This window comes from Tupaia chinensis, unplaced genomic scaffold (assembly GCF_000334495.1).
Source record: "Tupaia chinensis unplaced genomic scaffold, TupChi_1.0 Scaffold000646_1, whole genome shotgun sequence".
Classification (NCBI taxonomy): Eukaryota; Metazoa; Chordata; class Mammalia; order Scandentia; family Tupaiidae; genus Tupaia; species Tupaia belangeri.
This window is the reverse complement of record NW_006160167.1, coordinates 1,854,083-1,871,404: the sequence shown is the minus strand read 5'-3', so window position 1 is coordinate 1,871,404 and position 17,322 is coordinate 1,854,083. Positions and strand designations below refer to the sequence as shown.

The window sequence follows — 17,322 nt, the reverse complement described above, 5'->3', positions numbered from 1 at the left end:
AAACTCTTTTCATTTTCTTTATTTGCTTTTTTCCCCTATAATTAACATTCAGTAATTTGTATTGGTCTATCTTCCAGTTTAGTGTTTTGTTTGTTTCCTTTGCCCTCACATTTATGATACTGAACCTCTCCATTGGTTTTATTTCTTTATTGCATTTTTTTATTTCTAAAATTGATTTGGTACATTTTTATGTTATTGTTACCTTTTTTCTTTAATTTCCTATTTCTTTCCTAAATTTTGTATATTTTTGTTTCAAGCATGCTTATAATTACTAAATTAAGCTGTTTTTTTTTTTTTTTCAAGATATTTTTGCTGTAGGGTTCTTGTGCTTGCCTGAAAGACAGAGAGAGACAGAGAGACAGAAAGTGAGAAATCACCCCCTGGTGGATGGCCATGCCGTAATCCCTTCTCCATTCCCCTCTCAGGATTTTGGGTATGCGCACACACGTGCCTGGTGTGAGTTTAAGCCACCAGATCTGGGATTTGAACCACAATCTGTGTGGGAGTCTATCAACGTGACCATTATGCCATCTGCTGGTCCCAGCTAACTGAAGCGTTTTTATGATGGTCATTTTTAATCTTTCTCAGTTCTAATTTCTGTGTCTTATCAGTGATAATTACTGTTTATCCTTCATTCAATTTGGGATTGTCATGGTTTTTGGTATAAGTGATTTTTAGTTAAAACGTAGATATTCTGAATTTGTGTCTTCAGAGTCTGGATCTTATTTAAATTTTCTGTTCAGCTGACTTCATCTGAAAATCTTTTGGTAGTGGAAGGGACATGTTCCTGCCCCTCCCTGGTATTGCCAGGTGGCGGGAGAAGTCTAGGTTCTTTATTTGACTTTCATTGGTATCTAAGCAAGGGGAGATATTTTGCCTCTAAATTAGGCTTCCATTGATAACTCTCTGATTTGAAGTGTTTGGATTATTAGTAGTGAGGCCTCCTGACACTGTGTTGGTGATGGGCTGGCTCCTTATCACTGGGATTGGTGAAATCGCTGACTCTCTGTTAGGTCTCTTTTGACCCCATTCCAGCTGAAAGAGGGAAAGGTATGTCCCTCTTCTTGGTTGGGTTGTAAATCTCCTCTTGTTCTTCCCAAGCCAGAGGTGATGAGGTTCCTTGTTAGAGCACGCCGAAGATGAAAATGTAGGCTCTCCACTTGAACTTTGCTGCTGTTGGTGAGGGTGAGACCATATATTTTGTTTCTTCCACGAACGAGAGAGAGAGAAAGAGAGAGAGAGAAAAGAGAGAGAGTGTGTTAAAAGTGAAAGAAATTTGACAGTGTGAAACTTGACACTGTGATTCACTCCTAGCTTTAGCCAGCTCTAGATAATGGGCACATTGTGCCTGGGATACTTAGGGAGGTCTCTGAACTTGAACCCAAAACCTTCCCATGTGGGTCAGAGTCATAGAGCATCTTGTTTTACTCCTGTGTTACCCTCTGGCCTTAGGCCACAGTTTTTGCTTTTGTGTTTTACAGTTATTATCTTAACATTTTTCTTTCTTGCTAGATGCCCCTTTTTGGTCCTTTGGTTAGGGTACACAGGCTTTTGTTAGGTCTCTCTCTATATATACCCATGAGCCTTTCTGGGTTGCTGTTTCTTCAGTTTCAAGCTTGGGGTAAATGAGGTAAAGACAAAACCCATGAACTGTACCACTGTGTCTTTCCTTGGGTCCAGATGTCCCTAACTTGCATTTATTCATTCTTTCCACCTTTTAGAATCCTCTTTTTGTTTGCTTCTTATGTATAATGTCTATTTTTTAGTTGTACTTAGCATGAGGAATGTGGGAAATTATGTCTACCATGTCTTTTTGGAAGTAGTACTATTTCAGAAACTTAGGAAAAACTGTCTCTTAAACATTGGCAGTTGGTTTACCATCCTGATCACAACTCTGTGTCTAGGCAGGGGTGATTTGTTACATACATGTGAAAACATTATCAGTTGAAGTGTTTTTTTTCCCCCCCTTCTCTCCTTTTATTTATTTATTTATTTTTGGAGAGTTTTTTGCTATAGGGCGTGTGCACTTGCCAGAAAGAGACAGAAAGCAAGAACTCACCCCCCCATGAGGGATGGCTATGCCGTAGTCCCTTCTTCTCTCTTCTCCTCTCAGGATCATGGGCACACATGCACACTCACCTGGCGTGAGTTTAAGCCACCAAGTCTGGGACTCAAACCATGGTGGACTACATGGGAGTCCAACGACATAGCCATTATGCCAGCTGCTGGTCCCTTATGTGCTGCTTTTTTCTTTTTTTTTTTTTTTAAGACTCCCCAGACTACTACAATCCCAATCTTCCTTCTTTATTTTTTTATTTATTTATTTTTCCAATCTTCCTTCTTTAGTATTCTTTTAAAATAAAAACTTCATTGAGGTATAGTAGACTGCATCTATTTCAACAGTACAGTTAAATGTTTTTTCTTTTTAAAACTTGTAGTAAAATACACATGAAATATAGTTTACATCTTAATTATTTTAAAATGAACAGTTCAGTGAATTAAGTACTTTTATAATGATATGTAACCACCACCACCATTTATCTCCAGAACTCCTTTCATCTTGTCCATCTGAAACTCTGTATCCATTAAAACCATAACTTCCCATTTGTCCCTCCTTTCTGCCTCTGCAAAACCACCATTCTGCCTTCAGTTTCTGATTGTTTTGTTTTGTTTTGTTTTGTTTTGTTATAGGGCACATGCACTCACTGGAGAGAGACAGAGAAAAGGAAAGTGAGAAGTTACTCCCTGGGGGAATAGCCATGCTGCAGTCCCTTCTCCTCCATTATCCAGGTGCCCAGCTTGATTTTCAAGCCACCAGGTCCAGAACTCGAACTGTTGTCAGCCATGTGGGAGTCCAGTGCTTTAACCACCACACTACTTGGTAGATCTCTGTCTCTGATTGTGACTACTCTAAATACCTTATATAAGTGGGATCATAACACTATTTTTATTTCTCTTTTTTTGTGTGTGACTGCTTATTTTACTTAGCCGTATTTCACCTTAAGGTTCATCTGTTTTATAGCCCGTGTCAGAATTTCCTTTTTTTTAGGGGTGAATGAAATCTATCTAATAGATAGATACCTTGTTTCTGTTTCTCTCTCTCTCTCTCTCTCTCTCTATATATATATATGAAATTATAATTTTATAATAATTATATAATCATATTTTTAAAATTTTATATATAGCTATATATATAATTTTGCTTATCTGTTCATCTTTGTCAGTTGCTTCCATGTTTTAGCTATTATAAACAATGCTGGTATGAACACGGGTGTACAGATACCGTTTTAAGACCCTGCTTTCAATTATTTTGAATATATACCCAGAATAGCAATTGTTGAATCATGTACCTTTATTTTTACATTTTTGAGGGATTGTCATACTGTTTTTCACAGCAGCTGTACCATTTTACATTCCCATGAATAGTGCAGAAGGATTTCAGTTACTTCACACTCGTGACCACAGTTGCTATTTTTTTTTTTTCAATAGACGTCATCCTAGTGAATGTAAGGTCATATCTCATTGTGGTTTTTATTTGCATTTTACTAGTTATTAGCAATTTTGAACATCATTTGTATGTCATCTTCAAAGAAATGCCTATTCAAGTTCTTTGCCCTGAAGCAGGTTTTTTGTTCTGTTTTTGTTGAGTATTAAAAGTTTCCTATGTATTCTGGAAATCAGTTGCTCATCAAATACATGATTTACAAATGTTTTCTCCTATTTCTTTCTGTCTCTTTATAAAAGTTTCCCAGAGTATGTGTGCACTCACCAGAGAGACAGGGAAAAATCAGTTCCTATGAGGAAAGGTCATACTGCAGTCCCTTTTTCATTTCTCCCTCTCTTAGGGACTTTGAGGTATGTACACACATGTGCCTGAGTGTTCCTCAAGTCACTAGGTCTGGGACTCTAACTGCACGTGTGATGATCTGGCCGTCTCAGACCACACCCTGGTCCTTTCTTTTTTTTTTTTTTTTTGGTATTTTTCACAATATCTAGTAGTTCTATGGTCAAAATTATTGCTTTAATGACTGCTTCTTTTACTAGATTGTGAATTTCTGGAGTGATGAATTTAAATGAGTCTTGTTTACTTCTGTAATTCCAGGTTAAGTCTGGCATATCGCAGTTTCACAGTAAATGATTATTGAATGAATAAATGAAAGGCATGTAAGTCCAAACTAGTGTTATGCAGGAGGAGCCTTCAGTAAATGATTATGCTTAGGTGCCCACAAAATTTGCATCCTTACATTATGATGAAAGCCTTGTATTAGATGCAAATTCTTATGTAAAAGCTGGACAATGACAAAAACATTCCAGAGTTGTTTTCAGTAGGCCTTTGATTTTGTTGGTGATGGGAGGGCAGTACGTGAAATGAAAAGATTGTCTTGGTTGTGTGCTGCCTGAGATCTTGTAGGAGTTCAGATTTTACAGAGGTCAGGGAATTAGCCTTGAAGAATGGTAACTTTACTCTGGCAGAATGTGAGTTAAACCAAAGCAAGGGGAATGATCTTGTCCTCTGCAGAGTGAATGAATGTTGTTATTTATTTTTATTTTGATGTGCCCTTTATCAGCTCCCTCCAAACACATATGTGCACACATGCATGCACATGTATATACACATATGATGTTTTAATTTAAAAGATTGTTTAGTGAGCCAGCAGATTTGAAAGTTAAGGTGGCTAGATTCTACATGACTGACTGTGTGGTTCAAGTCCGGGACCCATCATCTAGAAAATCATGCCAAGCATGAGTGCCTAAAATCCTGAGAGGAGCATGGAGAAGGGAACACATCATGGCCATCCTTTGTGGGGAGGAATTTTTCAGTTTCCTTTTTCTTTCTTCTTTCTCTCTCCAGTGAGCACACATGTCCTATAGCAAAAACTTAAAAAAAGAAAAGAAAATTTTGCTCTTCATTTACTTTTTTTTTTTTAGTGATTCATTTAACATCCTTATTCACATTTGAAAATTTGAATCTTTATCACATTTCCCTCATTGTATCTACAATAAGGTGTTTTAAAGGACTCTAGGCTTCTTCCTGTATAGTATTTTTAAAATAATTTTATTTCATTTTTTGTCCTAATACTCACATTAAAAATAAAAATAGTGCTCTAGAGTGATTGTTTCCTCTACCTGTCTCCCCTCCTTTGGCAGAAATGTAGTTTAATGTAATAAAACTCTTTTTGTTGTTGTTGTTGTTGTTAAAGAGATTTTTTGCTCTATGGCATGTGCACTCACCAGAGGGCCAGAGAGCCAGAGACACAGAAAACAAGAAATCAGGGCTGTGCTGCAATCCTTTCTTCCCCGTTCTCCTCTCAGGATTTTGGGCATACACACACATGTGCTGGGCATGAATTTCAAGCTGTCAAGTTCAGGACTTGAACCATAGTGAACCATGTGGGAGTCCAGCGCCTTAAGCACTATGCCACCTGCTGGCCCCATGTAATAGGATTTTTGCATGGTATTTCTTTAGGTATTTTCACCAGTGATTATTACTGAAAACATAGTTTCATTTATTTCCTTTTTACCTAATCCAAGAAACAGATTTTTTTTGTTGCTGTTGTTGAGGTTTTTGATTTTATGCCATGTTTATATATTTATTTTTTTAAACATGCATTTATTGGGGTAACACTATTATAGATGATCATAACTGTTCATTGGGAATTATTTTTTTTACTAAAAAACTTTAATAAGAACAATCTAATGTTGCATCATTTTGTTGATATCACAGGAATATATATATATGTTTTATTTATATATATATGTATGTGTATATACATATATATGTATACAACTATACATGTATATATATTTTATTTGCCAGAGAGCATTGTGCACTCATCAGAGAAAGAAAGAGAAGGAATATGAGAAAGTAGTGCCCACCTCCCCTCCCCCATGAGGGATGGTCATGCTGCACCCACTTCTCCTTCACTTCTGCCTCCTTTCAGGACTCTTGGCATGCATTCCCATATGCCTGGTGTGTCTCTCAAGTCACAGGGACTTGGACTTGAATCACACAGTCAGCTATGTGGGATCTAGCCTCCTTAACCACCATAGCATGAATTGGCCCCCATAGCAAGAATTAATTAATTAAGTTCTAGAAGCTAGAGAGAGATCAAAGTTTTGGAAAGTTTCCAGGCAATATCAGTTCGTAAACTAATTTGTAATTATTTCTCTAAAACTTTACCTGATCCTTCATCACTAACTGACATTACCTAGTTATATATATTTTAAAACCATATATATGTATTTTTAAAATTACCAGAGTATATGCACTTGCTAGAAATAGGTGGATGTTGGGAGAAAGCACTGCTTGATGAGGGGATGGTTATACCTCAGTTCCTTCTCCTCCATTTCTCTATTCTGTCTGGATTTGGGGCATGCTTGCACTGTGCCAGGTGCATATTGCCTGGGCTAGGACTTAAAGTGTGGTCAACCTGGCTCTGTTAATTAGGCCTTGGGGATGGCCCATTTTGCATCATATATTAAAAAACTTAATAACTGCTTTATTTAATTAGTGTAAGTTTTCTTTACCTTATAAAATACTGAAGACACATGACACAATTGATACCTGAAAGACCACTTTTCTTTTCCGTATTCCATCATGTAGTATTTAATTTCCTCTATCCACAGCTAATAATGGTTTTCAGAGTTAGAATCAATCTCAGCCATAATGAAATCAAACCACTCACTTTTTCCAGGAGAGGAAATTGAGCCTTGGAGGTTTTAAATGCAAGATAATATAGCTATTTGAGTTTACACTAAAATAAAGGTTTAGTGATTCATTTATCTTTCAGTAAATTCCCTTATTACTGCTTAATGGATGTGAACTGAACTTTCCCAGTGCAAGCTTTTATTGTCTGTAGTTATAATAACAACAATGACAGTAGAGTAGTTAAATATTGCGCACTAATATCCCAAATGCACCGTTAACTGCTGTCCATTTATCATTTCACTCAGTGCTCATGATTACTTTGTAAAGTACTGTTTATACCCATTTTATAGACCAAAACTGAAACAGAGTAGTTAAGTAAATTTATGAGTTTATATTGTGTTTAATGTCTCTGCATATCCTCCAGTGTTTAACCTTAAAAATTAATTGTTTTCATTTATTGTGAATTAAATATTAGAAGAAAATTTATTTACTTTTTATGAAGCATATGGCACGAGTTTTTTGTTTTGTTTTATTTTTTAGAAGTTTTTGCTGTAGGGCTCATGCACTCGCCAGAAAAACAGAGACAGAATGACCAAAAGCAAGACATCACCCACCAGGGGTATGGCCATGCCACGATCCCTTCTTCTCCATTCTCGTTTCAGGATCTTGGGCACACATGCGCATGCGCCCAGTGTGAGTTTAAGTCACTAGATCTGGGACTCAAACAGTGGTTGACTATCTGGGAGTCTAGTGACATAGCCATTACGCCAACTGCTTGTCCCAACATATGGTATGACTTCTAAAAAATCAAAAAGAAAACTGAAAACCAAAGTAGGCAGAAAGCACTGATGCTCAGACTGCCCTAATGGGCTTTGATGACCTCAGTTACCAGCAGGCTTGTCACTTAATCACTGAAAGGGGTAGTGGACAGAAGGAAGGGATTAGAACTGATATTCTGCTACAAATTCAGAACTTCACAAGTGGGCTATTTCAAGATTTTATTTTACTCCTGATTCCTCCTAACAGAGAAGAATATTTTTTGTTGGTTTTGAATGAAAAAGGGTAGACCCCTTTCTCAGAGAATTTGTAACCACAATGTCTGTTCTGTCTCAGATTTCAATTTCTTGCATGGGTAGGAGCTATCTTGCCAATAAGTTAAGTTAAAATATTGTTTTGTATAGGTTGGTTATATCTCTGAGTATCTTGTAGTAAATGCAATGATGTATTATGACGTATACCCTCAACTCTTTTTCTTTGAAAAAGAAAGCCTTGTGGAATGTAAACTCACAATCCTGGTTTACAGAGAATTTTAATTTAATAATCTGCTGAGATCAGCAGTGAACAGAAACTCCCAGCGGCAGAATTAGATTCTTAGAATGTCAGATAATATAATTATTGGAAGTAGTATAAAATGACTATGCTTAAAGTGATTAAAGAAATAAAAGATAGAATTAAAAATATGAGAGGCCTTGGGTGAACCCATGGATTAGTGGTTAAGATGGCTGAATCCCATATGGCCAATTGTACAATTATAATCCCAGGCCCTGTGACTTGAGAAACACACCTGATACATATGCGTGCATGCCCAAAATCCCGAAGGGGGGAACAGATGGAAGAGAATGAATTGAAAGCACCCCATGGGAGTGCTTTTTTACTTTCACTCTGTCTTTCTCTGGCAAGCACATGCACCCTATGACAAATTTTAAAAATTATGAGAGACATTGATATTATCAATAGAAAGTAAAACATTTTTAAAATGAAAAGTTTTTTTCTTTATTTTTTAAGGCTTTTGTCATTAGGGTTCATGTGCTTACTAGAGAGAGACAGAGGGAAAGTGAGAAATCATTCTCCAGGGGAGGATGGCCATGCCTTATTCCCTTCTACTCTATTCTCCTCTTGGGATTTTGGGCACACGTACATACAAATGCTCTGTGTAATTTTCAAACAGTTGGGTCCAAGACTTGAACTGCAGATGGCCATGTGGGAGTCTAGTACCTTAGCCACCACAACACCTGATGGCCTCCAGAAATGTAATCTGTAGAGGTCAAAACTCAGGGAATGAATCGAACTGCAAATTAGACACAGCTAAGAAAATGATTAGTGAATTTAAGATTGATTATTTAAAAATTACCCAGAATGAGGGACTAGCAGTTAGCATAATGGCTATGTCGCTGGACTCCCATGTAGTCGACCATGGTTCGAGTCTTGGATCCGGTGGTTTAAAACTCATGCCGGCGTCTGTGCATGTGTGCCCAAGATCCCAAGAGGAGAATGGAGGAGAAGGGATTGCGGCATGGCCATCCCCCCTGAGGGGTGATTTCTCCCTTTCTGTCTATCTGGCCAGCGTACACACCCTATAGCAAAAACCTCTCAAAAAAAAAAAAATACCCAAAATGAACCACTCAAAATAGAGATGTGAGAGAATAGGTCAATAGATCTCTCTATAGAAGAAGATTCTGTTATATATGTCTATAAACCCTCAGAAGGAGAAAGGTATGAAACAATACTTAAAGACTTTTGCTTCCTGATAAAGATGCAAGGTAAGTGTCTTCAGATTTAATATTCATGAATCCAAAGTGGAAAAAATAAACTTCTATGTAGATGCATTGTGGATAAACTGGTGTGAACATCAACCTATGAAAGGAACCAGAGGGAAAAGAAACTAATGACATGAGTGCTTAGTGATTAGTTTCCCATACCAGATGATGAAGAAATCAAGGATAAAGAAAATTATTTGTTTTTGACCTATGTTTGGGATATTGTCCTAAGCTATCTGGAACTCCCTTTAAGAGTACATAGCCTAGTGATTTTCCCCTTTCTAGTCCCCTTCTATATAAAAGATTGATTTTCCTACTCTCTTATACCGAGAAATGTTCACTCCCATATTTGCAATCAAATATGTGGGAGCCTAGTGATGCAACCATTATTCCATCTGCTGGTTCCCTTGTTTGGGATTATTTTTAAGACTGACTGATCCTTCTTTCTTTCTCTCTCTCTCTCTCTCTCTCTCTCTCTTTTTGAGAGGTTTTTGCTATAGGGCACTTGTGCTTGCTGGAAAGACAGAGAGACAGAAAGCGAGAGATCACCCCCCAGGGGGGATGGCCACGCCACAATCCCATCTCCTCCTTTATCCTCTCGAGATCTCGGGCATTCACATATGCGCCCGGTGTGAGTTTCAGCTGCTGAGTCTGGGAGTTGAACTGCAGTTAATTATGTGGGAGTCAAGCAATGTAACCATTACATCATCTGTTGGTCCCAATAATTTGATTCTTTAAAGTATTTTTGGTTTCTCAGTAGACTTGAGAAGAAGATACTGTGGTTTCCCTTATGCCCCTGATCCAATACTTGCACAACCTCTTCCCACTACCAGCATCCTTCACGAGTGGTGCATTTGTTACATTGATGGACCTACATTGACATGTCATAATCACTCAGAGCTAGCTTACTTTAGGATTTACACTTGGTGTTACACATTATATGGGTTTGGACAAATGTATAATGATACGTATCCCTCATGTAGAATTTCACAGAACGTCTTCACAGGCCCAAAAATCCTCTGTACTCTGCCTGTTTATTCCTTCCTCTGCTCCACAAACTCTACAACTATTGATCTTTTTACTGTCATCATGCCTTTGCCATTTCCAGAATATCATATAGTCAGAATCATCCTTATGTAGCCCTTTCATACTGGCTTCTTTCACTTAGTGGTATGGAATTAAGATTCTTCCATGTTCCTGGTATTCTGGACAATGAACCATTAGCACTAAATGACTGCTGAGGAATCATTTCTTTTTGTGCGAATAGTTCTTTGTCTGGATGAACCAAGGTTTATCTGCTCACCTACTGAAGGACATCTTCGTTACTTTCACATTCCTTCTATTTTCTCCTTAGGTATTATAAACTGACACTCAGGGTTCTTAGACAATAGAGGGAGAACACACTTTATCCAGTATTTATAGTCTGTGTATATTTTTAGGTAATTCGTTTTTAGCACGTGCCCTTTCTTTGACTATGGTCATATTCCTTAGTCCAGAGTCATTCTGGTTCAATCACTCCAGAGTGACTCCTTCAGTTTTCTGTCAGAATCAGTGTCGGGTTGTTGCTTGGCTGCATGGATTAAGTAAAAAGATCTATGGTCATTAGATGGTATTTCAGTCACACCTCATCTTTCTAGCATCTTCATCCCTGCCTTCTGAACTGCCTGTTTTACTTAATTCTTCTCTTTCCAGGATTTAGTGCAGGTCAACTTGCATCTTAGTTTAGTCACCCACAGGCATTAGGTGTTGCCACTTTCACAACAGATATAGGTTCCCTATTTGTTGAAATATTAATGTAGAATATGATATAGAATATAGGGCCAGTGTAGGTTATTATTCAGCTTTGTTTATCTCTCAGCAGCTATCACAGTGTTTGGAACAGTTTAATTTATCTACTGACTATAGCTCCTGCACTCAAAATAGATATTAACTATGAGGTATAGTTCAATATCCTTTTTTAAGAAGGAGAAATGTGATCTAAGTTTTGCCACTAACTTACTTGAGCCTTTGGCAAAATCATTATTTTTGTTAGTCTCCATTTTCCTGTATGTAAAATGTGAACATCAATAGATCATGTTTGTATGTGATGAATAAATAAAATAAATTAGGTATAGTACATAGCACGCAGGGAGTGCTTGGTAACTATTACATGTGATGATAACTAGTGTCATTACTATTACAATTATATAAGTGTTGGCATCTTTTAATTTTCTGAAATACCACCAGTGTAGTGTGTGTGTGTGTTTGTTTTATTCCCAAGAGACACACTTGTCAGTGAGTAAGAGCATTAAGAAATAGACAGGAAGCTTCCCCCGAGTGGGGCATGGCCATGCTATATAAGCCCCTTTCCTCCATTTTTCCATCAGGTTAGGATTCTGATCATGCTCACATATGAGCTTGGCATGCTCTTCAGGGCTCTGGGCCAGAATTTGAAGCATGTTTCTCTCTCTGTCTTTCTCTCTCTAGCCTCTTTCCTGAGAATTAATGCACCCTCTGGCATGTATGTTTGTGTGTGTGTGGGGTGTGTGTATGTGTGTGTGTGTGCGTGTGTGTATTTTAAATAATAATTTAAACATAGCTTAACTAATATTTTTACTTTAAAAACTTTAAAAAATAACATTTATCTTAAAACAAAGATTATAGGGTCCAGTAGGTGGCATAGTGGTTAAGGCGCTAGACTCCCATGTGGTTGACTATGGTTTGAGTTGCAGTCCTGTTGGCTTGAGAATCAAGCCTGGTGTGTGTGTATCTATGTCCAAGATCCCAGAAGGAGAATGGAGGAGAAGGAATTGCGGCATGGCCATCCCCCCCAGGGGGAGGATTTCTCACTGTCTCTTTCTGTCTCTGTGTCTCTGGTGAGTACATGTTCCCCTATGGTAAAAACCTCTAAAAAACAAACAAACAAAAAAAACCGGACATTGTACAGTTATATAAAATATTTTATTTCTTTATATCTTTGTAAGCTTTTTCTAGTTAAATTTTTAAATTTCTCTTAATTTTTAAACTTGTTAAACATTAACACACAAGCACACACACATTAGAAACACAAGGTTAGGGTCATTATTATCAATGTCTTTACCTTTGCGTATTGTCCCACTGTAAAAACTATGCTGAACAAAACCTCAGGAGATTAAATCAAGCACAAGATAAAATGCTGTAATCAGTAGATAGGTAAATACCTGTTGTATGAGGCTACTGCTATCATAGCATACTGTTTCACAGAATTTTAATTTTAATAAGTAGGAGTAAAATTTTTTAAAATGGTATAATTTAGTGAATACAGAAACAAATAACATACTCATTTAAAAAATCATTGTCAGGGCCAGCAGATGACATGGTGGTTAAGGTGGCTGGACTCTTACATGATTGCAGTTTAAGCCCTGGATCTGGCAGCTTCAAAATCACGCCAACCACATATCTGTGCATGCCAAGAATCCTAAGAGGACACTAGAGGAGAAGGGATTGTGGTGTGGCCATACACCATGGGAGGTGATTTTTCATTTTTCCTCTCTTTGTCTCTCTCGGGGAGCATACATGCCCTATGGTAAAAACCTAAAAAAAGAAAAAAAGAATCACTGTCAAGTATTATATACTGTATTTAATTTTATTGACATAATTTATATAACTGGTAACACAGTAGATTGCTTACATCAGCATCAACAGAAACATTGCTACATCATTATGATGGCGCTGACATTGCTAGGTGATAGGAAATTTTCAGCTCCATTATGCCCTTTTTTTTTGAGAGAGATTTTTTTTTTCTGCTATAGGATGTGTGTGCTCACCAGAGAGACAGACAGAAAGCAAGAAATCACCTCCCCAAGGTGGGATGGCCATGCTGCAATTCCTTCTCTATTCTCCTCTGAGGATTTTGGGCATGCAAGCACCTGTGCCTGGCATGAGTTTCAAGCTACTTGGTACAGGTCTTGAACCATGGTCCACCGTTTGAGAGTCCAGTGATGTAACCATTATGCCATCTTTTGGTCTCTTGTATTGTATATGGTCTGTTGTTGAATGAAATGTTGCTACGTGATGCATGACTGTTCTTGTTTTTTGAGTAATGTATTTTTACAATATGATGAAATAAAGCCTTGGAAAAATCATTCCATATTTTGTATATATTCCATGAGGCCTGCCACAAACCCAGATTCATAACTTCTCTGAGAATACTGGGGACCCTTTCAGATGGAAATAACTCAGCTGGCAAATAGCAACCAATTGATACACAGTTATTTAACAACCAAATAGTAATTAGCACATTAACCTCTTTTATAATAAGGGCTAATATGTGAGATAGTGTTTCTGAAGTTGCCCACTAACCATTTGCAGATCCCTGGGCCACAATTTAGGAAGACTTAGTTGTAATCTCTTAGAGTAATCATGGGTCTTCTTGACACAGGAAAGTTTGAAACCAAAGATTTTTAGAATAATTTTAGAATAATGTTTAATATATCTGTTAAAAAAGGTTAATGGTCATCTTAATCATATGTTGTTGAAGTAGCCTCATATATGAAGGATAGTGTGTATTTAACCAACATGTAAAATGGGTAGAAAAAAAGAAATTGTATTGATAGACATTCATGAATACAGTCAAAATGAGTGGTGAAGTCTTCTGTGATAAGATCAGATTGTATTAATTACCTCAGCTCTTTCACTTACTAGCTGTAGTACTTGGGACAAAATTAGTTCATTCTAGTCTTCTATTACATCTTCATCTATAAAATAAGGATAATAGTAATTTTTATCTTAAGGCCTGTCTGTATAGAGTAGTGAGATAATGTGCCTAATACGTAGTAAGTCCCCAGTAAATGCTAATTGAGAGTTCCTTGTCATCATTGTAGTGGTTAGCAATATTGTCAGTATAATGTTCCTAAGGCTTCTCTGTTTGTGTAATTCCCACCTACACTTCAGGATAAAATGAGGTTCTCCCTTTTGTGTTAGTTTCCCCAACTATTTATTTATGATAATTATTGCTTTCTGTGCTTTTATATTTTTCAGCAAGTAGTACATAGTAGAGAGTTTAACATCTTTTTTTTTTGTTAATGGGTAAACAATCCTTTGCTTATCAACACTGAGAGTGTCAAATTTGTTTATCAGCAACTTGTGAGAGGGCATGTGCAATCACCAGAGACAAAGGGAGAAAGTACCACCCCACCACTGCCTTGAGGTGTGGTCATGCCACCATCCCTTCCCCATTTCTCTATCCTGTTGTACCAGTTGTGTTTCTCAAGCCACAGTTCTAGGACTTGAACCGTGTGGCTAGCCATTTGGGATTCAGTTCCTTTAACTCCTAGGCCATTGAGCCAGTACTCTAAGCAACTGTATTTTAATACAAAAACTGTTTTGAACTATATTACTTCTGTCTTCTCATTCCACCTAACCAAGGTATTTTGGGGAATCTGTTTTCACAGTTTCTATTTTGTCTTTGCCTAAATAAGATTTAATTTATAAATTAATTTTTTTTTAAAAGAAAAATATTACTCCATATTCTAGTACCAAATATGATTTATAATACTCTTGTTTTTAAACAAATATTTGTACATTTACTTTTATTTCTTGAGCTTGACAAATCAAGAGCTCACCAAGTAAATATAGGAATAAGAGTTCAGCCCATTTATTTAAAAATTGCATCCTTTCACCCCTTAAACACTGAACTATGAAACCTAACACAAATACTGTAAGAACATCTGAGGTAGATAATTAAAGTATAATTAAGTTTAAATGCCTTGGTGAAGGAGTATAAAAATTATTTAAATTCAATCGGCTAGTACATTTGCAGTTTTCTTTTATTAGGTGTGAAATCTAAGAATCCCCTGCCAACTCTTGAGGGCTCAATCCAGAATGTTGAATTGAAGTACTGCAGCACATCATTGGTCAAATGTGCCTCTGGGACCATGGGATCAATAAAAATTTGTGCCAAAGCCCCAGGTATGTGCAGCTGGACCGTGTAAAACTTTATTGCCTGTATAGGAGAATTGGCCTTGCGTTTTACAAGGAGCGTTACTGAAACAAGAATTTACTCATTGTTCCTATGAATCAGAGGTTTTAAATTTTTTTAATTTTTACTTTTAAAAATATTTCATTGTGCCAGGATGATACTTAGTGACTTTAACAAGTTAATTTTTATTTAAGGAGAAAAAACTTTGCATAGTTTTAAGAATAAGAGAAAAACTAAAGGAATATTTGTTCCTATATATTTTTAATCAGTAGGTATAGATATACATGATACTTTAAAATTAACATGTTTTTAGTTTAATAGTATTAAACAGAATACCCACCTGTTTTTAAATCTAGGGCTGTAATAGTCTTCTCCTTCCTATTAGCATTTTGTTTCATAATTATTTCCTTAAATCACTTATAGTATTTTTTAGTGCAACCTGAATTTCAAGCGAAATTTGCAAAAATATAGATTCCATTGAAATTTTTGAAGACAATGTAGTCAAGTTGTTTTCTTTTATAAGCTTCTCTGAACATGTTCTACATTTATTAGAAACATGCTGAAAGTTAATTTTAAGAGTTAAAATGCTTTTAATTATATCAGAATCCATAGAGTATAATTATAAGTACAGCTAAAATTGCTAAATATGATTGAAATCTTATATTAATGAAGTTAGTATATTTTATGATCAAGAATCTTCAAGCTACTCCTGTATTTTCTTTAGCAAGATTTGACATTGCTGTTTTTCATAAATATTTCTATTCAGGTGACAGTGGAAAAGAGAAGTTGATTCCCTTGCTTCAGGGTCCTTCCGACACTAAAGACCTTCATAGCACCAAGTGGCTCAATGAGAGTAGAAAACCAGAATCCCTCTTAGCTCCAGATTTGATAGCCTTCACAATCCAAGTTCCACAATATATGGACCACTGCCACAGTTCTGGTAAGTACAAACCTATTATTATTTCTTGATTTTGCATTTTCTTTTCCAGAAAGGCTTTTAAAATTGGGCATTCTTTTTTCTTTCTTTTTTTTTTTTTTATAGCAATCTTGTGTTCTTGAAATACCCTCTGAAGTTGCAGTTGTGCTTTTTCAAAATTTCAAATGAATTATTTTTGTTTCATTTTTGGCAATCAAGTTTTTTGTTTTGTTTTGTTTTGTTTTGCTTTGTTTTGTTTTGGGAGAAGTTTTTGCTATAGGGCGCTTGCGCTCGCCAGAAAGACAGAGTGAGACAGAGATAGAAAATGAGAAATCACGCCCCAGAGGCTATGGCCATGCCACAGTCCCTTCTCCTCCATTCTCTTCTCGGGATCCTGGGCATGCATGCACATGCACCCGGCGTGAGTTTAAGCCACCGTGTCCGGGACTCGAACTGCAGTTGACTACATGGGAGTCCAGCAACATAGCCTTTATGCTAACTGCTGGTCCCGACAATCAAATGTTTTTTATAAAAAGATATTTTATTTTATATGAGAGAAATTAGTACTTAGCCTCAGATTTATATCTATAAATTCTAGTTTAGTTTTCAAAGTATAGTATACTGTGTAATATGTGTCCTTTTGGAAGAGATTCACTTTGTAATCCAAATTTTGCTATATTAAAATTAGGTATTTGAGCCTTCTGAAGTTTTGTAGAGGAAAAGATTTTAATGGTGAAATCAAGAAAAATAGTCAGAAGTCATGATTTCATTGCTTAGAGTTAAATGTTTTATGGTAGTACTTTGCCTAGAATTTATTTCATTTTATTTAGCACCATAATAGCAGAGCCAGATCTCTCATGTTGAGAAGATACACCAAAAGCATTGATGAAGACTGGACAAAAGAGATACGATAAATAGAGATCAATATTGGCCATGCGTTCAGTTAGCAAGTGTGTGGTTAGTGAAGCCAAGACATTCAGTTATTGAGGATAGAAATGATAGCCATGAAGAGATTTTTTTTTTTTTTTTTGGTAGAGGTAGGTGGTCTTATCTGTTTCTTAGAATTAATTGACCAGTGAGTGGTTTCAAATAGGTACCTAAGAGTAGAGTTTTGTTAACATTATTCAGCACGTACTATAGCTTATAGAAAGTATGTTAAGCATTACTAAGTTCAAAGTAGAAACAGTGAAAAGATTTATGATTAACTGACTAGGCAGAAACTGTGTGGAAGTAAATATTATACAAGGCAGTGCACAAGTGCACATTTGCAGGTACACAAAAA

At 36.5% G+C, this 17,322-nt stretch overlaps 1 protein-coding gene across 2 annotated transcripts in view; it reads left to right on the top strand.

Moving 5' to 3' along the window:
* The window catches only part of VPS13B (vacuolar protein sorting 13 homolog B), an 806,861-nt gene that overhangs the window by 207,214 nt on the left and 582,325 nt on the right, over window positions 1-17,322 (top strand). For both annotated transcript variants that reach the window (XM_027776225.1, XM_027776226.1), the window contains 2 exons: window positions 14,980-15,114; window positions 15,891-16,064. In XM_027776225.1, the coding sequence (XP_027632026.1) occupies window positions 14,980-15,114; window positions 15,891-16,064 (309 nt within the window). The remainder of the gene's footprint in view (window positions 1-14,979; window positions 15,115-15,890; window positions 16,065-17,322) is intronic.